At 40.9% G+C, this 23,467-nt stretch overlaps 1 protein-coding gene across 1 annotated transcript in view; it reads left to right on the top strand.

Moving 5' to 3' along the window:
• Positions 1–23,467, top strand: part of LOC126191105 (fatty acid synthase-like) — a 394,390-nt gene that overhangs the window by 210,552 nt on the left and 160,371 nt on the right. The window contains exons 14-15 of the mRNA XM_049931844.1: positions 250–391; positions 11,998–12,111. Of these exons, the coding sequence (XP_049787801.1) occupies positions 250–391; positions 11,998–12,111 (256 nt within the window). The remainder of the gene's footprint in view (positions 1–249; positions 392–11,997; positions 12,112–23,467) is intronic.

The following is a 23,467-nucleotide window of genomic DNA, read 5'->3' as shown; positions in this document are numbered from 1 at the left end:
GTGGAGTTGGGAGGACATCACGCATTGAATTGGTTATGCACGTTCATATTCAAGTATTAGCTCATTATCATAATGGAACTTTGATCCTAATGACTAGAGTAACCAGAGGTCCGTACCTTTGGTTTGCAAAAATTTCTTTATGCCATCATGATAAATATGTGACTGTATTCATTATGTATTGCTCATAAGAAAAGTAAAGTACATTATTGTTATTGACAAATGCTTTTTAATTTTCATTCGCTGCTGTAGATTGTATCTGTGTGGGCTAGATCCAAAGGTAGCAGAAATATATCCACCTGTGCCATTACCAGTATCGGCAGGCACACCATTTATATCTCCAATTTGTCAATGGGACCATTCAGAAGAATGGCCAGTTATTTCATCTCTAGAGGTATGTTTCAGACTTTACAGAAATTAGTTATTAAAACTTACAGTGAATAATTTATAGCGTTGTACATGTTGTATTATTAAAATGTTCTTTTTCACTTCATAAAGCCAGAATACAAAAATGTATGTAACTTTCATTTGTTGTGTGTGATGCAAAACTCTTAATATTTTGGTATAATGTAAGCACCACCAAATAAATTTGGTTTAATAACTTGAATTAAAAAATACACTCCTGGAAATGGAAAAAAGAACACATTGACACCGGTGTGTCAGACCCACCATACTTGCTCCGGACACTGCGAGAGGGCTGTACAAGCAATGATCACACGCACGGCACAGCGGACACACCAGGAACCGCGGTGTTGGCCGTCGAATGGCGCTAGCTGCGCAGCATTTGTGCACCACCGCCGTCAGTGTCTGCCAGTTTGCCGTGGCATACGGAGCTCCATCGCAGTCTTTAACACTGGTAGCATGCCGCGACAGCGTGGACGTAAACCGTATGTGCAGTTGACGGACTTTGAGCGAGGGCGTATAGTGGGCATGCGGGAGGCCGGGTGGACGTACCGCCGAATTGCTCAACACGTGGGGCGTGAGGTCTCCACAGTACATCGATGTTGTCGCCAGTGGTCGGCGGAAGGTGCACGTGCCCGTCGACCTGGGACCGGACCGCAGCGTCGCACGGATGCACGCCAAGACCGTAGGATCCTACGCAGTGCCATAGGGGACTACACCGCCACTTCCCAGCAAATTAGGGACACTGTTGCTCCTGGGGTATCGGCGAGGACCATTCGCAACCGTCTCCATGAAGCTGGGCTACGGTCCCGCACACCGTTAGGCCATCTTCCGCTCACGCCCCAACATCGTGCAGCCCGCCTCCAGTGGTGTCGCGACAGGCGTGAATGGAGGAACGAATGGAGATGTGTCGTCTTCAGCGATGAGAGTCGCTTCTGCCTTGGTGCCAATGATGGTCGTATGCGTGTTTGGCGCCGTGCAGGTGAGCGCCACAATCAGGACTGCATACGACCGAGGCACACAGGGCCAACACCCGGCATCATGGTGTGGGGAGCGATCTCCTACACTGGCCGTACACCACTGGTGATCGTCGAGGGGACACTGAATAGTGCACGGTACATCCAAACCGTCATCGAACCCATTGTTCTACCATTCCTAGACCGGCAAGGGAACTTGCTGTTCCAACAGGACAATGCACGTCCGCATGTATCCCGTGCCACCCAACGTGCTCTAGAAGGTGTAAGTCAACTACCCTGGCCAGCAAGATCTCCGGATCTGTCCCCCATTGAGCATGTTTGGGACTGGATGAAGCGTCGTTTCACGCGGTCTGCACGTCCAGCACGAACGCTGGTCCAACTGAGGCGCCAGGTGGAAATGGCATGGCAAGCCGTTCCACAGGACTACATCCAGCATCTCTACGATCGTCTCCATGGGAGAATAGCAGCCTGCATTGCTGCGAAAGGTGGATATACACTGTACTAGTGCCGACATTGTGCATGCTCTGTTGCCTGTGTCTATGTGCCTGTGGTTCTGTCAGTGTGATCATGTGATGTATCTGACCCCAGGAATGTGTCAATTAAGTTTCCCCTTCCTGGGACAATGAATTCACGGTGTTCTTATTTCAATTTCCAGGAGTGTATATCATGTTTTAGGGTGCAAATATATTCATCAAGGCTAATTTGTGATTGAGTTAATGAATGTGTGCATCAGAAGCTGATTTCAGTTATATACCAAAAGTAACTTAGTACTTCTTCTGAAGTGTAGACTTTTTCAGCACAATATTGTCACATAGGAATTCAAATTACTAAAGCCTGTTATCCTAGAAGAACATATATGAATGATGATTACAGAGTATATTTGAAGTGCATATCTACTGAATGTCTTTTGGAGATAATTGGTACCTCACTCCAAGCAACAAATCTTCTGTACATACCTCTTGGACAGTAAAGGATCACAGTATATTAAAGACAAACATCTTACCAAATAACATACTACAGTGAATTCATAATTCTTGTTGACAAACAATGTGAGTAATGATCTTTAATGACAGTCACTTACTATTCTGATGGATTGGTACATTTTGACTTCTTGATAAATATTCAGTAGTAAAATGAGCGTTTTAAGAAACAATGTTTCATATGTTCACCAAAATTATCTTAAGTACCAGTCCTAATAATGATATCTTAGTTGCATATAGTAAGAAAGGAAGCAGTAAAAACGGAGGATAAATGAACCATGCCCTCCTTTTGCAGAGGAGCCAACAAATTACTGTTTTACCACCATATATAGGGTGATTCAAAAAGAATACCACAACTTTAAAAATGTGTATTTAATGAAAGAAACATAATATAACCTTCTGTTATACATCATTACAAAGAGTATTTAAAAAGGTTTTTTTTCACTCAAAAACAAGTTCAGAGATGTTCAATATGGCCCCCTCCAGACACTCGAGCAATATCAACCTGATACTCCAACTCGTTCCACACTCTCTGTAGCATATCAGGCGTAACAGTTTGGATAGCTGCTGTTATTTCTTGTTTCAAATCATCAATGGTGGCTGGGAGAGGTGGCCAAAACACCATATCCTTAACATACCCCCATAAGAAAAAATTGCAGGGGGTAAGATCAGGGCTTCTTGGAGGCCAGTGATGAAGTGCTCAGTCACGGGCTGCCTGGCGGCCGATCCATCGCCTCGGGTAGTTGACGTTCATAACTAACCTTTTTCGTAGGACTCTCCATACAGTTGATTGTGGAATTTGCAGCTCTCTGCTAGCTCTGCGAGTCGATTTTCCTGGGCTGCGAACAAATGCTTGCTGGATGCGTGCTACATTTTCATCACTCATTCTCGGCCGACCAGAACTTTTCCCTTTGCACAAACACCCATTCTCTGTAAATTGTTTATACCAACGTTTAATACACCACCTATCAGGAGGTTTAACACCATACTTCGTTCGAAATGCACGCTGAACAACTGTCGTCGGTTCACTTCTGCCGTACTCAATAACACAAAAAGCTTTCTGTTGAGCGGTCGCCATCTTAGCATCAACTGATGATGACGCCTAGTCAACAGCGCCTCAAGCGAACAAATGTACAACAAAATGAAACTTTATAGCTCCCTTAATTCGCTGACAGATAGTGCTTAGCTCTGCCTTTTGTCGTTGCAGAGTTTTAAATTCCTAAAGTTGTGGTATTCTTTTTGAATCACCCTGTATTATTCCATCATTTTATTAAGCCCTACCACCCAAAACAAATTCTCTCTCTCTCTCTCTCTCTCTCTCTCTCTCTCTCTCTATTCGTTTAGTCGGTTCCGACTCTTCGTGACGCCATGAACCAAATCACGTCACTTTTTCTTGTCTTGCACTTTCTCCCGTAGACCTTCCAGTTTGGAACACATTGCTTCTGTGATGCCATTGATCCATCTCGTCCTCTGACGTCCTCTTCTTCTAGTTCCTTCAATCTTCCCCAGCATTAATGTTTTTTCCAGCGAGGCATGCCTTCGCATTGTGTGTCCAAATTAGGTCAGCTTTTTTTTTAACATTAGACCTTCCAGGGAGAAATCTGGTTTAATTTGCTCCAATATTGATCTGTTGGTTCTCTTTGCAATCCATGGAACTCTAAGAAGTTTCCTCCAACACCACAATTCAAAGGAGTCAATTCTTCGCCATTCAGCCTTCCTAATGGTCCAGGTCTCACATCCATACATCACAACTGGAAAGACCATAGCCCTCACAATACGGATCTTTGTTGCTAGTGTTATATATCTGGACCTTATAACCTTGTCAAGGTTTGACATCGTCTGTCTACCGAGCAACAGGCGTCTCCGGATTTCATGGCTGCAGTCCCCATCAGCAGAGATCTGGGAACCGGGATAACTGAATGTGGTCACTACCTCCATGGTTTCTCCTGCTATATCCCACGAATTGGTAGGTGTAGTTGCCATAATTTTCGTTTTCTTCACATTCAGCATAAGACTGGCCTTTTCACTTTCGTCTTTCACCTTCAGTAAGAGTGTTCTCAATTCTTCTTCACTTTCTGCCAACAGGATCGTATCATCCGCGTACCTGATGTTGTTTACATTTATTCCAGCTATTTTAATTCCTGTTTCTCCTTCATCTAGCTTCGCATTCCTCATAACATGTTCTGCATACAGATTGAATAAGTACGTGACATTATGCAGCCTTGCCGGACCCCTTTCTGAATCTTTATCCATTTCGTTGTTCCATACATAGTTCTCACCGTGGCTTCTTGGTCAAGGTATAAACTCCGTATCAGATGAATGAGGTGATCTGGTACACCCATGTTTTTCAGTATGTTCTATAATTTGCTGTGATCGATGCAGTCAAAGGCTTTGGCGTAGTCAATAAAGCATAGGTACACATCTTTCTGGAATTCTCTCACTTTTTCAATAATCCACTGAATGTTAGCAATTTGATCTCTAGTTCCTCTTCCTTTCCTAAAACCAGCTTGTTCTTCTGGTAGCTCTCGATCTAGATATTGGTGAAGTCTATTTTGTAATATTTTCAACATAAATTTGCTAGCATGTGAAAGAAGTGTGACTGTTCGGTAAGCTGAGCATTCTTTAGAGCTTCTCTTCTTTGGAATGGGGATGAATACTCATCTTTTCCAGTCTTCTGGCCATTGCTGCATGATCCATATTTTTTGACATATTGAGTGCAGCACTTTCACTGCATCCTTTCCAGTGACTTTAAACAATTCTGCTGGTATTTCATCATGTCCACTAGTTTTGTTATCAGCCATATTTTCAAGGGCCCACTGGATTTCGCTCTCCAAAATATCTGGCTCTAGTTCTAAATTAACATTAACATCAGCAGTAGGAGCCCTGTCATGATGCAGTTCTTTCTTGTATAGGTCTTCTACATATTCTGCCCATCTTTCCTTAACATCCTCTGCTTCACTCAGATCTTTCCCATTTCTATCTTTTATCATTCCAATTTTTGCCTGGAATTTTCCTTTAATTTCTCTAATTTTCTTATAAAGATCTCTTGTCTTCCCCATTCTGTTACTATCTTCAACTTCCTTGCATTGTTCATTAAAGAATATATTTTTATCTCTTCTAGCTAATTTCTGAAAATCTTTATTTAATTCAAACATAGCTGATCTTTCTCCCTTGATTTTTGCTTTCCTTCGTTCTTGTGCAACTTGCAGTGCCTCAACTGATAGCCATCTAGCCTTCTTACTGTTCCTTTTCTTGGAATGTGTTTCTCTGCGGCCTCCTTGACAGTATTAGCTACTTCTGTCCACATCTCTTGCAAGCTTTTGTCCTCCAGCTGTAATACATTAAATCTGTTTTGTACCTCTACAGCATAGTCGGAGGGTATAGAGTTAAGGTCGTATCTGCAAGTTGGGATACTTTTTGCTACATTCTGAAGTTTCAGCCTAAATTTTGCAATCAGGAGCTCATGATCTGATCCGCAGTCAGCCCCAGGTCTTGTTGTAGCTGACTGAACCGCGCTCTTCCACCTCTGATTACAAAGTATGTAATCAATTTGGTTCCGGTGTTGGCCATCTGGCGAAGTCCAGGTATATAGGCGTCGTTTTGGTAGTTGAAACAGTGTATTAGTAATTATCAATGAATTTTCTTGGCAGAATTCTAGGAGTCTCTGTCCAGCTTCATTTGTTGTACCAAGATCATATTTCCCTGTTATATCTTCTACAGCGTCATTTCCCATGTTTGCATTCCAATCTCCAACTATGAAGACGTTATCCTTTTTTGGTGTTGACAGTAGTAATTCTTGTAAATCTCCATAGAACTGGTCAATAATTTCCTTTTCAGCATCAGTTGTTAGTGCATAAACTTGAATTACTGTGATGTTGAGGGGCTGACCTTGAAGTCTGATGGACATCATTCTATCATTTATATATTTGCATCTCATTACAGCTTTTCTCACTTTTATCACTAACTATGAAGGCTACTCCATTACTTCTGAAGGCTACTCCATTACTTCTGTTGTTATTGTGCGCAGAATAATACACCATATGGCCATCCGAAGCAAATTCTCCCATGCCAGTCCACCTAATTTCACTTATTCCCAATACGTCGATGTTACTTTTCTCCATTTCTCTTTTCACTATGTCTAGTTTTCCTTGATACATGGACCTTACGTTCCATGTTCCTATGCAGTGCTTCTCTTTGCACCATCTTACTCTTCGTGAAGCTCCTCTCAACCTGGTTCCCCCTGGAGATCTGATCGGGGAACTTGAAACTCCAGAACATTTTGAGCTGAGCGAAGCCATGGGGTTTTCTTGGGATAGTTCAGTGGTGGTTTCCCATTGCCTTCCACTGTCCTCCAACTCCTATCTGCTCACCGATTCAGTTTCCCGCTGGGGTTGGTTACCCAACCTTCCGCTGAGTTGCTCGGCTTAACAGGGGCACCACGTGTTTTATTTCCTATTCAAGATGTGGTCAATAAGGAAAGGGTTATTGCTATTGGTTGAGACAAAGAATTTTATTGTGTCAGACACTGCTTTGAAATGCTCTTTGGGCATGGGAGCAGATATTTATTTATGTTATTGTGAATGTCTATGTATTCCATATGTTCTGTGTTACAACTGTCATTTCTAACTTGTACTCTGTTTCTGTATCACCTTCCATATGTCATACCTGTTCAAGCTGTTTTGTAGTACACTTGTCACATACTAATGTTATTTTATCGGGAGTGTTAATTTAATTTAAAGTTTTGTATAAACACTGTTTTTCCAGTTTAGTATGAATGTTTTCTGTGTTTGTTCCCTTTAAATTTATTTACAGTTTAACTACAACACTTTTAATTGCAGTACTGTCAAAACTGGCATCATACCTCACTCCTGATGGATAACATTTTTTTCCCCATATTGTTCATGAATATTTGACCTTCTCTGACAATGATAGTTAGTCAAAGTCTGATTATGGGACTGTAAGCTAAAAACAAATTAACAAAATAAGTCAGCACTGTAGAAATATGTGAAATAATGGAAAGGTAACCAGTCACCTAAAGTGGATCGATTTGTGGAGCACAGAAAAACATAACAGAAAACGGCATTCAGATTATCTTTAAAGTACTTCCCACTTTTTAGCAGAAGTAGGCATATTCACACACACAACAACACTGACACCCTCTGTAGACTATACACAGTACTCTGCTTTTCATTTATAAGTAATGATATTCAATCATCTGCCTAAAAACATCATACTGAATTCGCATGATATCTGACATTTTATAGATTTGCATAGTTTTAAACTGACACTACTAAGTAGTTCTGGTATTTTTGTAGACAGTCAGGAAACAATATTAATTCAGTGTCTGTTTTAAAATTCTTAGGATTTTCTTAGACAATGCTGCACCACATTACATAGGGTGTCTCACAATTCCTATTAGAGCCTTCTGTGAATTGTAGAGGGGAATTAATAGATAAGGTTTTGAAATGGAACCAGTGTCCAGAAATGTATCATTTGGATATAAAATATGTTTGAAGGATGGATTGCTTTCAAATCTCTCACTTAACAGTATGCACACAAATTGAGAAGAAGGCGGTTTTGTCATCCGCCGTTGTAATTACGACATTACATGCCATTTTCATCTGTGTATGACAACAGCTATGAGAAACTGGTATGTTTGCAACTAGGGTGGTTGACAGTGGTGCTCCAAGGATGTGCCACAATTTTCCTTTTCTGAGTATGTCATTTGACATGTAAAAGAGAAACTGACAATGAGTACCTTCAAACATTGCTCATGCCACAGACTCCTGTAGAGTGCACAGTTCAGCAACCTTTATCTTCAGCATGTGTGTACTGTCATGTGGGAGATTTTAAACTGATCTAGTCTTCAAGCATATTTTACATCCAGATAGTACATTTACAGACATGAGTTCCTTATTACGACTTTACCTACTATAAGTAGGCTCCTCTACAATTCCAAGATGTATGTAATAGTAATGTATTACTTATAATCTTCTCAGATTTCTCTTCTTTTTCCTCCAACCATACTGATAGTGCTCACCACATCTATCATTCAGTGTAATCATTCTTATGGGAAACATTTCAGATGTTCTAGTTCCATGGTGAAACTCTCCATCTCGAATAGGCCACCAGCCATGTCACCCAGTTTTTGGACATTCTGTGTTTGTGTGGCAGGTGCTTACAGCTGTCAGATCACAATTACAATTCAGTATGCCTATTTTTCTAGTATGTGCTTTGTCCCAGTGTGCCAATTGCTAGAATGAGTAATCATCTATCCACTTCAGCATCCGTAGTGAACTTGATCTTGGGATGTGTTCAAGTAATTCAACCAAGATGTCCTTTTCATGTAGGTTTGTGACAAATTTGCCATCAATGAATGTCACAAACATTTTAGTACCTAACAGGTTGATTCCAGAGCTTTCTCTTCAAGCGGTTCCACACAGAAGTTACCCACAACTGATGAAAGTGTGTTGCACATGGGTATTTAATCTGTCTGTTCATTGTGTGTCACATTGAAAATAAATTACATCAACATCAGAGCATACCTGAAAAAGTGAACATCTCTTCAAGTCAAATTTCTGGCTGATGTGTTCCAGGGATTCTGCATAGAAGCTCTGGTAAAAATAGAAATGTCATCACAGCTCACTAGGATAATGGAATCCTTTAGCCTGCACTTACTGAACGGTTGCACAAAGTCAAAGTAACTATGAACAAGATTTTCTTCAGGAACAAATTTTTATCAGAGGAACATCAGACCCACAGCAGACTTCAGAAGGCAGGAGAAAAGTGGCACAGAGACAAATGACTTGTGCTCACACATAAGCAGTCACTTCATTAACACACATGGCAATAACAACATAATTGTTTGCTGAAATATTGTGCATGTTGGACATTGGGATCCAACCTTACAGTTGAGAATAATGCTGTCAGCAACACCATAAGAAACTAAAAAGTTAGGAAACAATTTTGAGCAAAATTACAACATATTAAGGTGTTAATGCCATAATGTACCATATTCATTTGCTTGTTTTCACTCTTTCACTAAGGTAGGCACACTATACAAAAATGTCACTTTGTTTATTTATAAAATCATTTACACAGCAAATCTCTTATCACTGTAAACAGTATTTAATCATCTTTGAAAATATCACCTCATTCATAACGCCCTGTGATCTCTTTATTAGACATAATCTGTGTGTTGAATACCTTTCTGAAGATTTTTAAGTCTCACCGATATACATTGCAGTTGATCTTTATTTCTTGTCAGTTGAATAAACATGTGCATGTTTTTCTCATAATGTAGTAATGTTTTGTATCTGTATATAAATGAGAATGTCAGTATTTTTAAATTTTGAAAGGCATTTATGTATGATTCCAGTTGTTTTCTAATAGCCATTTTTGCAAAATAAAAATTATTTTTGTATTACTGCTGCTAGAGTTTCATCTTACTCCATGCTGTAAGTATGATCCAAAAAAATTGTGACACACATCTACATCTACATTCATACTCCGCAAGCCACCTGACGGTGTGTGGCGGAGGGTACCTTCAGTACCTCTATTGGTTCTCCCTTCTATTCCAGTCTCGTATTGTTCGTGGAAAGAAGGATTGTCGGTATGCCTCTGTGTGGGCTCTAATCTCTCTGATTTTATCCTCATGGTCTCTTCGCGAGATATACATAGGAGGGAGCAATATACTGCTTGACTCTTCGGTGAAGTTGGAACACTGAATGAGTTTTTTCATAGTAAATATTACAGTGCTTAACTGACTGCCGATATTGTTTATACAAGGTGTGAACCAAAAGAAATGGGATTTTTTGTTTTTCTTAAAGAATCTTTGTTTTTTCATCAGCATCAACTTTGTCCCCTTCACAGCAATTCCCCTCAGATATATTACACTTCTGCCAGCACTTTTTCCATCTTTTAAGCACTTCTGGAACTCACTTTTCATTTTGCTATTCAGCTCCTTCAGCAGTTCTGTTTTTATCTCACCAACAGAGGCAAAACCATAGCTTCTGATGGGTCTGTTCAACATCAGAAACAGAAAGAAGATGCAGGGGTGAATACAGTGGTAGAGGCAACATAATGGCTTCATTTTTGCCAGAAACAACACGAACAAGCACTGATGTGTGAGTGGGAGCAGCATCACGATCCAATTTCTGCAAGTGCTTTTGCTACAATTCTGGTCATTTTCTTTGAACTGCTTGATGCAAATAGTGCATAACTTCCATGTAGCATTCCTTATTGACCATATGTCCGTAAGGCAGGAACTGATGATACAATATCCCATTTGAATCAAAGAGTACAGTGAGAAGAACCTTCACATGTGATGGAATGTGTCAAATATTTTTCGAACTCGGCTCTTCAGGCAGTTTCCATAGAGATGATTGGGCCACAGCCATATACCCATGTTTTGTACTTGTTATAACCTTCTTTATTAGTTCTAGATCAATGTTGACTTCATTCAGCAATTCCTGAGTGATGTTTACACGACATTGTTTTTGGTCGAAATTCAACAATTTTGGAACAAGCTTTGCTGCTACATTTATCACGCCAAAAACATCTGAAAAACTTGCTTGGCATGAGCAAAAAGATATGTTGCCTCATCAGCAACCTCTCTGATGGTGATTTTCCAGAACCATTTCCCATATAGTTTCTACATTGTCTTCAGTACTTGATGGGCTACGGAATCCAGGGCTGTTGCTGTCTCAGGCATCTTCTTGATCCTTTTTGTAAAGTTTATACTACTCATAAACTCTTGTCTTACTCATAGTAGATTTGTCAAGTGCCACAGTCAACATTTAGAATGCAGTGCTGCACTTTATTCCTATTTTCAACCAAGATTAATGCAAGTTCATTGATCCACCTTTTTCGAAAGTAAACATTCACTGTGCATTCAAAAACACATATAACCTTTTTGACTGTCAACAATAAACTAAATATTCAAAATAGCTGAAAATGCAGACATACATGAGGAATATGTGTATTAACAATATAAAAAAAGATTTGAAAACTGAATGTATAAAGCCTGTGAAATAAAAAAATTCCATTACTTACGACCATTACATTGTACTATTAGGTACAGCAAATGACATGTTTGAAGAGTGACCAAGTTTTTTTCTTTATTTACTAATGTCATACCATCAGTGCATCATATTTTCTGTGCATTGTCACAAACGTCAGTGTTGTTTATAAATGGGTGAACAATATTGGACCAAGAACAGATATATGTGGCACTACATACGTAGTGGTCTGATTTCCGACTGGCATCCATTCACTCTATTGGCAGACTGCTTTCTGTTGCTTCTATGTGATTTTATCCATTGTGCTGCATGCCCTTATATATGCCACTCCTTTCCTGTTTTTCATTTATAGCTATGTAGGTAATGGTGTCAAAAATTTCCAACAAATCCATAAAAATTTGAGTGCTGAATTCCTTTATTGTGATACATGTATAAAAAATTCTATAACAATATAGGCAATATATATATCAAGAATCATAGCTGACAGAAGTAAAGAAACAAAACCGAGTCTTTTTGACATTAAGAAGACTTCTCCATCTTGTCCCTACAGGTTTTGAACCTATTTACTTTTAGCATTGTTTTTTATTCAATAACTTAATGTATGCATTCTGTTACATTTAGGGGACTGTTTCTGGTGAAATATCTGTTGAATTCAGTATGGTCCAGAAAGAAACAAGGGATTACACTGAAAATGTGCTAGGAGGAAATATTGTTATTCCACCTGCAGCATTTCTGGTGAGTCTGATTTTAATTTTTGATAGATTATAGTGCATTAGTTAATTATGTCAGACATCATGGTGCTCTATAACAAAACAATATGGCATGTATGTATTGTTTCTCCATCCACAATTAACTTCTGGAATTGTATTTGGGCATAAATCAATCGTGTTTGGCATATGACAAATTTGTGCACAGAAATCTGAGTGCAGTGACCTGTTATAGCCTCAATTAATTCCTATGAATGTGTGAAGAGGTACTGATTTGCTTAACAACCACAACAACAACAACAACAAAAACTATAGACAGGCAACCACCCACCCATAAGTGTTGTGTGGTGCTCAGAAATCTGTAATAGGCTACAGGTATTACTAGATTTAGAGTTAGTGTACTTTTTTGCCTACACTCAAACACACACACACACACACACACACACACACACAAATGCACATTTTCTATCCACACTTTTTATGTGGTTGCTTGCTGTGTTAAAGGATGACTCACACATCGCAATACAGGACACTTTATTATCTGCACTAATTCACAGTGGGCTGTCTTGAAAACAGCAAATGAAAGATCATCTGTGATCTCCTGAAATAAGAAACACAAAGTTTACAGGTGTGATAACAGATCGACAAGAAGCTACCTCCCATATGGCTGGAGGGAAGTGAAATGCCCAATGAGGGACCACAGAGTGTGGAGTAGCATAGGCACAATGGTGGTGCAAAGCAGAGTGGATAATACACTGCACTGTATTGGAACCCAATCTGGAACTGGCCTGCTGGAAGCATCCCCCACAAAAGGCAAGATTCCAGGTTTGAGTACCAGTTTGAAACGCAGTTCTAATCTACCAGGTAATTTTAACCAACTGCACTCTATCCATATAAAGAGCCAATACCAAACTGTGTCTAACTGCAATTCAACCACTCAGTTGTACCTAGTCTTATGTAACCAGCAAGTGGAAGTATGTTTCTGTCCATGTGATGTGCAGATGGTGTTTGCTCTTTGCTAGTACAGCTGCTAGTTTCCTGGTGCACATGCTGCTCAGAACTGTAACTGGTGCCCTATGACAGAGCTTGGAACAAACAGCGTTCAAACATACTGTTTGAATACAGCACAGTGTCATGACATGTGATATCATCTTGTGTGAATGCACAATTGCCAAAGGAAAGACTCTGCATGGCAGAGACCTCAGACTGGCAGCAGATATATGCAGCCTACTGCTGATATACAACACCACACACATGTAGTAATGTGGCAAAAAAAATTGGAAGGATCAGACAGAGATGAATGGTGTGGGAAAGGAAAAGAGAGAAACAGTGAGGATTAGGGCAAAGGATTGGGAAGAGGGCTAGCAAAAGCTTAGACTAGAGGAATTATGAGATGAAGCTCTGGCTAGAGAAACAGTTCCCGTCGACCATAATTAAGAGGGGAGAAATGAAGAGATGGTTGGGGATGGGGAGGGGGGGGGGGATACAGATGGAATTGTTGATGTGTTGCAAACAGCATTAGGGGCAACTGAGTGGTTGAATTGCAGTTAGACACAGTTTGGTATTGGCTCTTCTATGGATAGAGTGCAGGTAGTTAAAATTACCTGGTAGATTAGAACTGTGTTTCAAACTGGGACTCAAACCTGGAATCTTGCGTTTTGTGGGGGATGCTCGTACTGACTGAGCTATCCAGGCATGATTCATTACTTGTCTTCACAACTTCAATTCTGTCAGTACATCTGCCCTGCTTTTATAGCTTCACAGAAGTTCTCTGGCATACCTTGTGTGACTAGCACTCCTATAAGAAAGGATACTGTGGAGAAAATTGCTTTGCCACAGCCATGGCAATTGTTTCAGAATGAGTCTTCATGTCTACACCAGAGTTGTAAGCTATTTTGAAACTTCTGGAAACAATCCCTTTGGCTGTGGTTAAGTCATTTATCTGCTTTGTCTTTTCTTCCAGAAGTGCTTTTCCCATATAGTATGTAGAAAAGCTTCTTTAAAGTTTGAAAAGTAGGTGAGAGGTACTGGAAGAATTGAAGCTGTGACAACAAGTCCAGAGTCGTGCCTAGATAGCTCAGTCAGTAAGAACATTGCCTGTGAAAGGGTTGGTTCTGGGTTTGAGTCCTACAACTCACAATCAATTCCTTAAGAAGAGACATTGATGCACTGAGGAAAGAAAACCGGGGCCTACGATCCACACAAAAACCAAGTGAAGAGGCCCAAGACAGATGTGATAAATGATTCGAGTGGATAAAAGTGATGCATAAAGGTAATGTTTTATCCACATAAAGGTCAAAAAATATTAAAAAACAGTTACATTGTCTGATAATAATAAATATTATGTTCTGCAAAGTGATTGTGATAATGACTGTACTACAAAAGATCATGATTTGAAAATGAATGAACCTTACAGAAATAATGTCAACAAGAAACACAGATCATCAAGAAAAAAGGAGTAGTGTACTTTTACTAGCAGACAGCCACAGCAGAAATCTATCTAATACTTTCTGAGAAAAAAATCGTGACATAACAGTGACTGATGTAGTGAAACCTGGAGCAGGAACCAGACATGTTGTAGATGCTGATTTTCAAAAGAAAATAACACAAGATGGTGACTTTATTATTTGCATAAAGGAATTGAACAATGTAGCTAAAAAGGAAACAGATGTTTGTGTGCAGAACACATAAATTTCTAGACATGAATCAATCTCGAAACACAGTTGTTACCACAGTACCTCAAAGGCATGATGTGCTTTACAACTCATGTGTAAACAAAGAAGTCTAGAAGACAAATATTAAAATAAAGAAACTGTGTCTAGAGTATGATAAACGTGAAGTACTAGACATAAGTAAGCTGCATCAAAACCTCTACATCAATCATGGAATGCACTTGAACTATGAAGGAAAACTGTGTGTGTGATCACATCAACAAAATACTTAAAAACTGTCTATCAGCTTCCTGTATGTTCTGCCAAAAACAAATGATGAACATAACATGGGCAAGAGAGAAGAAACAGTTATTTTGAAACCCTCAGATACTTTTTTAGGCAAAAGTATGCAGTTTCAGCAAATAAAACACCGCACTATTAACGAAAGTCTCAGATTCTTAAAATATTAAACATGGCTGCAAAACAGCCACTGTGTAAATCTGAAACAGTTGAAAAATCAGCCATCCAGTTGGAAATAAAGGTTTATTAGCCCTTGACCTAGTTAAATTCCAAAGTTATTTGCAAATTTATCACTGTTTCATCAAAATGTGCAGTCACTGACAGATAAAGTGAGTGAACTTTAAGTTCTACTACAGACTAACCGAACTCTGGTACTGCACTTTGCATACCAGAACATTGGCTTGAAGAAGAAAAATTAAAAATGTTGAGTTTGCAGAATTTTGTTAGGTAGCTATTTCAATAGAACTGTAGAGACCCATGGAGAAAGAAGCTGAATATGTAGCTATTATTTGCTTGTATAGGGCCACAACAATCAATGTATCTATCATATTAACAGTTTGGAATCATACCCCACATTATAACAAAAAGGTGCAAAAATCTTATTATGTGTGGGGATTTTAATATTAACTTCCTGAAAGATTCAAAACAAAAGCTGATCTCTTGAACCTTCTTTTAACTTTTAATTTAAAGCCTAAAATATAAGCAGAAACATGGATAACAGCAACATCAGTGTCAACCATTGACCAAATATTTACAAACATGCCATGTAAGTACAATACACAAACTTTCAATACAGGCTTAGAGGATCACAATGCATAAATAATTTTGTACAACAAAAAAATCATTATTAACTTTCAAAACAGTCTGTATCAGCTGTTGTTCAGAGCTACAGTGAACAAGATATAAATTCCTCTCTTTATTTCCTAAACAGAGAAAAGTGGAAAGAAGTTTACAACATTGCAGGCACAAATGAAAAGTTTGATGCTTTTAGTAACATCTTCTCCTATTAATCTGAACTGTGTTTTCTCCCCACCACCACAGAAGAAAGAGGAAAACACAGAAAAATAAGAAAAGAAATTGGCTTATGCCAGGCATACTGGCATCACTTTAGAAAAAGAGATAACTATATGATGTATCAAAACAAGAGGGGAAAACCAGATTTTGATGCTTCTTTTAGGAAATATAAACATTTCCTAAACTAAGTCTTTGAAATGACTAAGAAACTGGCAAATGAGAATTTTGTAAAAAGTATCCCAAACAAAATGAATGCTATATGGGACATAGTGAGAGAAGAAACAGGAAAACAATGTGAAGAACACCACAATATTGACACACTGGAAAACTCAACCAAAATACACTCCTGGAAATGGAAAAAAGAACACATTGACACCGGTGTGTCAGACCCACCATACTTGCTCCGGACACTGCGAGAGGGCTGTACAAGCAATGATCACACGCACGGCACAGCGGACACACCAGGAACCGCGGTGTTGGCCGTCGAATGGCGCTAGCTGCGCAGCATTTGTGCACCGCCGCCGTCAGTGTCAGCCAGTTTGCCGTGGCATACAGAGCTCCATCGCAGTCTTTAACACTGGTAGCATGCCGCGACAGCGTGGACGTGAACCGTATGTGCAGTTGACGGACTTTGAGCGAGGGCGTATAGTGGGCATGTGGGAGGCCGGGTGGACGTACCGCCGAATTGCTCAACATGTGGGGCGTGAGGTCTCCACAGTACATCGATGTTGTCGCCAGTGGTCGGCGGAAGGTGCACGTGCCGGTCGACCTGGGACCGGACCGCAGCGACGCACGGATGCACGCCAAGACCGTAGGATCCTACGCAGTGCCGTAGGGGACCGCACCGCCACTTCCCAGCAAATTATGGACACTGTTGCTCCTGGGGTATCGGCGAGGACCATTCGCAACCATCTCCATGAAGCTGGGCTACGGTCCCGCACACCGTTAGGCCGTCTTCCACTCACGCCCCAACACCGGTGCAGCCCGCCTCCAGTGGTGTCGCGACAGGCGTGAATGGAGGGATGAATGGAGACGTGTCGTCTTCAGCGATGAGAGTCGCTTCTGCCTTGGTGCCAATGATGGTCGTATGCGTGTTTGGCGCCGTGCAGGTGAGCGCCACAATCAGGACTGCATACGACCGAGGCACACAGGGCCAACACCCGGCATCATGGTGTGGGGAGCGATCTCCTACACTGGCCGTACACCACTGGTGATCGTCGAGGGGACACTGAATAGTGCACGGTACATCCAAACCGTCATCGAACCCATCGTTCTACCATTCCTAGACCGGCAAGGGATCTTGCTGTTCCAACAGGACAATGCACGTCCGCATGTATCCCGTGCCACCCAACGTGCTCTAGAAGGTGTAAGTCAACTACCCTGGCCAGCAAGATCTCCGGATCTGTCCCCCATTGAGCATGTTTGGGACTGGATGAAGCGTCGTCTCACGCGGTCTGCACGTCCAGCACGAACGCTGGTCCAACTGAGGCGCCAGGTGGAAATGGCATGGCAAGCCGTTCCACAGGACTACATCCAGCATCTCTACGATCGTCTCCATGGGAGAATAGCAGCCTGCATTGCTGCGAAAGGTGGATATACACTGTACTTGTGCCGACATTGTGCATGCTCTGTTGCCTGTGTCTATGTGCCTGTGGTTCTGTCAGTGTGATCATGTGATGTATCTGACCCCAGGAATGTGTCAATAAAGTTTCCCCTTCCTGGGACAATGAATTCACGGTGTTCTTATTTCAATTTCCAGGAGTGTATCATACCCAAAGAAAGTTGCAAATAAATTTAACTCCTACTTTACAGAAGTAGCAGAAAATGATATCAAAATGCACCTACCAAATGCTAGGAAAGAACATGTTCCAAACAGAATGAGATTTTCACTCTGCAGTGGAGTGTGTGGTGATATGAAACTTCCTGGCAGATTCAAACTGTGTGCCGGACCAGGAGTCGAACTTGGGACCTTTGCCTTTCGCAGGCAAGTGCTCTACCAACTGCGTTATCCAAGCACGACTCATGACCCATCCTCACAGCTTCTGGCAGAATTGAAGCTGTGCGGATGGGTCATGAGTCATCCTTGGATAGCTTAGTTGGAAGAGCAATTCTTAAGCATCACACATAAATTCACATTGTCTCATCTCATCAGGTCACAAACGTTATTTGTCCAATATCAGTTTGTAACTATGTACAAAAATGATGAACAAGAAATCAATAAGTAATTACCAATGTGTGAAGGAAGATGGATCCAGATGAAAGGTTTTGGGAGGGTCCTCAAGGAAAGTCAGCTTTAACTAAACTGTGATATACACATTCAAAATATCATTATCATCTTTGCTTCAAGCATTAGTCATTTTTTGTTTTGTTTTGCCTGTTGCAGTACTCATCAATTTCTCAGTCTTCCCTGACTTCTTCTCCTACTGGCTTAAATCTGGAGAGGTAATCTTCCTCCACTCATTCTTTCAAGATGCTCATTCCAATTTCTTCTATTTTCTTGCATTTTGTTGAGGATGTTAAATATTTTCAGTTCTTTCCTAATATCCAGGTTTCTAAATCTGTCAGCCCTTGTGCATCCTTTTACTGCTCTTGGAAACCTCATGCCCCCTGTTTCTACGCGACTTTCTTGACATTTATGTATAACATACAATTCACTTTCATAAACAAGCATTGGAACTGCCATTGTCTTATAAAATTTAAATCTTGTTTCTTTCCTCATTTTATTTTTTACACATGTGTTTATTGTTCTGCAGATATCCCCAAACTTCGCTAATTTCTTCTCTATTTACTTCATCATACTCATGTGACATCACAACCTAAATAATTAAAATGTTTGACATGTTCCATTGCTCTATTGTTGATCACAATTTTTGTCCACACAGGATGTTTCCCTCTGAAAGCCAATGGCTTTGTCTTCTTTTCTGATATCCTCAAATGGTGCTCCTCACAGAGCTTACCTAATAAATGTATTCCCCTCTGTAGATCATCTTCATTATTCACCAGTTGTGTAGTGTTGTCTGCATATAAAAGACAATACAAGGGGGATTACTGTTAATCTTAATTCCTTTATTAAATATCTCCTTCCATTTCCGAAATCAACATCTAAATAAATGTTAAAAAGTGTGAGTGAAATGCTGCACCCTTGTCTTACTCCTTTCTTTGTGACTATAGGTTGTGTCAGAGTACCATTTATATCTAAAATTACAATTGTGTGTTTGTACAGACTTTTTAAAACATTAGGTGTCATGCAGAATGAGATTTTCACTCTGCAGCAGAGTGTGCACCGATATGAAACTTCCTGGCAGATTAAAACCATGTGCCGGACTGAGACTCGAACTCAGGACCTTTGCCTTTTGCGGGCAAGTGCTCTACCAACTGAGCTACCCAAGCATGATTCATGACCCGTCCTCACAGCTTTACTTCTGCCAGTACCTCATCTCCTACGTTCCAAACTTTACAGAAGCTCTCCTGCAAACCTTGCAAAACTAGCACTCCTGCAAGAAAGGATATGGCGGAGACATGGCTTAACCACAGCCTGGGGGATGTTTCCAGAATGAGATTTTCACTCTGCAGCAGAGTGTGCGCTGATATGAAACTTCCTGGCAGATTAAAACCATGTGCTGGACCGAGACTCGAACTAAGGACCTTTGCCTTTCGCGGACAAGTGCTCTACCAACTGAGCTACCCAAGCACAACTCAACGCCCCATCCTCACAGCTTTACTTCTGCGTACCTCATCTCCTACATTCCGAACTTTACAGAAGCACTCCTGCAAACCTTGCAGAACTGGCACTCCTGAAAGAAAGGATATGCGGAGACATGGCTTAGCCACAGCCTTTCTTTCAGGAGTGCTAGTTCTGCAAGGTTCACAGGAGAGCTTCTGTAATGTTTGGAATGTAGGAGACGAGGTACTGGCAGAAGTAAAGCTGTGAGGACAGGGTGTGAGTTGTGCTTGCGTAGCTCAGTTGGTAGAGCACTTGCCTACAAAAGGCGAAGGTCCCGAGTTCGAGTCTCGGTCCAGCACACGGTTTTAATCTGCCAGGAAGTTTCATTAAGTGTCATGGATATACTCTTTCACTCATAATTCTCCTCAGTTTTTCTCTATCAGCATTATCAAATGCCTTAAAAAATCAATGAACACTAAATGGGTTTCCCTATTACACTTTCTTCATAGCTTAGGGAGGCTCTCAGGTACTCCCTAGGGGAGTAAACCCTTAAAAGAAAATCAGACAGGTTGGAAGGCCACCATATGTGCATTTTTTGTGCACTTGACACGTTCCACGTCATAATGGCTACCATACTGTGTGAGTGATCGATGGAACACATAACCAACTAACTAGATAACTAACAGCCCCACTATCCAACTATACTTGTGCAGCCCTCATTAGGTGGCCAGGCAATTTTTCCGAATTACTACTGGTACCAAAGCAGCCTCGGGCCATAGTTAGATATGCAGTCCTAGGAGCATGACATTGATCTTTTATGCCAAAGTTTAAGAAAAATAACAATATATACATGGTAGATTGCTACATGCCATGTAGAGGTAGCATTGTGTTGCAGTCAGTTTAAGACGCCTCTTCATTCTGTTGGCATATATAATATCAACACCAACAAACAATTAGCAAAACTGTGTGTCCATTTATGTGGCAAAAAAATGAGCAAATGGATGTTAAGAACAATATAATTTACTTTTGTCTCATTGACATGGAATTCTTTTTTGGTGATCTTGTTACCTACAAGAGGGATGGAATGTTGCTTTCATATATGTGAATGAAATAATGAAGCAAGTACAGAATTTTGCTTCAAATGTTTGATGTATGTCAATTCTTTCACTTCATAGCATCAGTCAAAACACTTTGCATAATTCAAAGAAATCATTTACAAATACATTTTGTATAATTCAAAGAAATAATCTACAAATAATATAACTAATCATGACTGTTTGCATCTCATTCCATCATAACTGTACAGCATCAGATTCCAGAGTCCAACCAACTTCATCATTACAACTGAAACTGCCCCACGGCTCGACAACAGACTCTACAATACTGATACACAAAAATTAACAACAAAGATACTGTAGTGTACAGATTACAGATATTTTGATAGTTACATCCAGAGATATGTGTATTGATATGATTGAAATTATTAACAAAAAAGTACAAAATGTATTTAATGTTTTATAACAACAGTGATTACAGCAAACAAGTAAGTGTTATATTAATAATGTATCACAAGGGTCATTACTTTAACCTGTATAGTATCACAAACTACAACACTTTGCAAAAAAACAAGGTATGTTTAGTGGTTCCATTACAACAGGCATGATGAAAAAGAATGCTAGAAATATTTCAGCTGTCAGACAAATTACTTCTTCAGAAGCAGAAAACAAACACATATTCCCACAAGTACAACTCATGCACGAAGGCCTGACTAAGAGTGCCTCTGACGTGATTAGCAATATGGCTGAGGTGAATAGTAGAGGTAAGGAAGAGGCATGGAGTAAGGAGGGAGGTGGATATGCTAGAGCTGCCTGTGGAAGCACACAGGGATGTGGTGGGACAGGATAGGGCCGCTAGGTGCAGCTCTACGCGGCAAAGGGAGCGGGAGGTTGGGGAGAGAAGTGGAAGAGTGGAAAGAACTGTGTAGGTGCAATGGTGGGACAGAAGACATAAAGAGTACTGAAGTGGTATCCGTGCAAGGATAGACACATGTAGGGCAGGGACTAGCAGAGGTTGAGGTCACTATGGTTTGAAAATGAAGGACGCACCAGCAAGGGTCAGAAAAGCTGATGTTGGTGGGAAGAATCAAGATGACACAGGCCATGAAGCAATCATTAAAGCATAGCACATTATTATAGGTAGTATTTTCAGCAACTGGGTGGCCCACCTGTCTCTTGGTCACAGTGTGGCAGTGGTCATTCATGCAGACAGACAGCCTGTTTCTTGTCATGTCTATGTAGGATGTACCACAGTGGTTGCAGCTAGGTTGGTAAATCACATGGCTGTTTTCACAGGTGGCCCTGCATTTGATGCGGCAGAGATGCCTGTGACAGGACTGAATTAGGTGGTAATGAGAGGATGTATAGGACATATCTTGCAATTAGATCTGTTGCAGGTACATGAGCCATGAGGCAAGGTGTTAGGGAAGTAGGGATGGATAAGGATATTGTGTAAATTACATGAGTGATGGAATACCACTGTGGGAGGGTGAGGAGGATTCCTCACTGCACGGCACAATGAGAGGTAGTCAAAACTCTGGCATAGAATTTAATCTAGTTGCTTCAGTCTTTGGTGGTCTGAGTGATGAGACGAGGACAAGTGCTCTTTTGTCGGTGAGCTGTGGGTATGTGGGGTTGGTAAGTGTCTGTAATGACAAGCAATCCCTCCCCAAATTTGTAAACAGTCTCACTGAGGCCTTCACAAGCAAAAGTTACCCCCTCAACCTTACCTCACAAGTCACCTACTATCTCCTATATATCCACTGTCCAGTTACAAAGGAGTGCTTCCCTCATGAGTCAATATTGTCCAGGACTGGAGCAGCTGAATCATGTTCTCTACCAGGATTTTAGCTACTTCTCATCAAGACCTGGAATGAACAATGTCCTCACCACTTCCAAGCTCTCACCTCCCACAGTGATATTTCTCTGTCAAGCCATCCTGTGTAATATCCTTTGTCAGTCTTTAATCCATTCCTACTGCCAATCCATTGCATCCTGGCTCACATTCTTGTAATAGACCTAGATGCAAGACGTGTCCCATGCAGCTTCCTATCATCTACTCCAGTCCTGTTAAAGGCATCTCCTATCTCATTACAGGCAGAGCCACTTGTAAAAGCAGCCATGTGATCTGTCAATGTAGCTGCAACCAGAGTGGTGTTTCCTACATAGACATGATAACTAACAAGCCAACTGTCCACTTGACTGGCCACTGCCAAACTGGGACCTAGAGACAACTGGACCATATAGTTGCTGAAAACTGAAAATGATGCCCAATATGATGTGGTTCACTTTAATGACTGCTTCACAGGCTGTGCCATCTGGATTCTTCTCGCCTACACCAGCTTTTCTGAACTGCACAGGCGGCAACTCTACCTGTATCATATCCTCTGTTGTTGTAACCCTAGTCACCTTGCCCTTTTCTAATTGCTGTCCATCACCTAGCTATCTCCGTCCCTGCTTCCACTCGACTACTACGTATTCCTTTTATCCCAGCAAAGCACATACATTGTTCTTTTCCATTCTCTACTTCTTGCCACTCCCTCCCTCACCGCCCCCCCTCACAACCCCCTACCCTGCCCCCCACCCACTAGAGCCTTCTTATTCCTCCCCCTCATTGCCCCCCTGCCTCTCCCTTACCCTGATACCCTCACCAGCTAGATTGTTCCTCAAGTCAGATGCAGTCACAGTTGGTCCTTAGCA

The sequence above is a fragment of the Schistocerca cancellata genome, chromosome 6 (genome assembly GCF_023864275.1).
Source record: "Schistocerca cancellata isolate TAMUIC-IGC-003103 chromosome 6, iqSchCanc2.1, whole genome shotgun sequence".
Taxonomy (NCBI): domain Eukaryota; kingdom Metazoa; phylum Arthropoda; class Insecta; order Orthoptera; family Acrididae; genus Schistocerca; species Schistocerca cancellata.
This window is presented reverse-complemented; position numbering and strand designations above follow the sequence as displayed.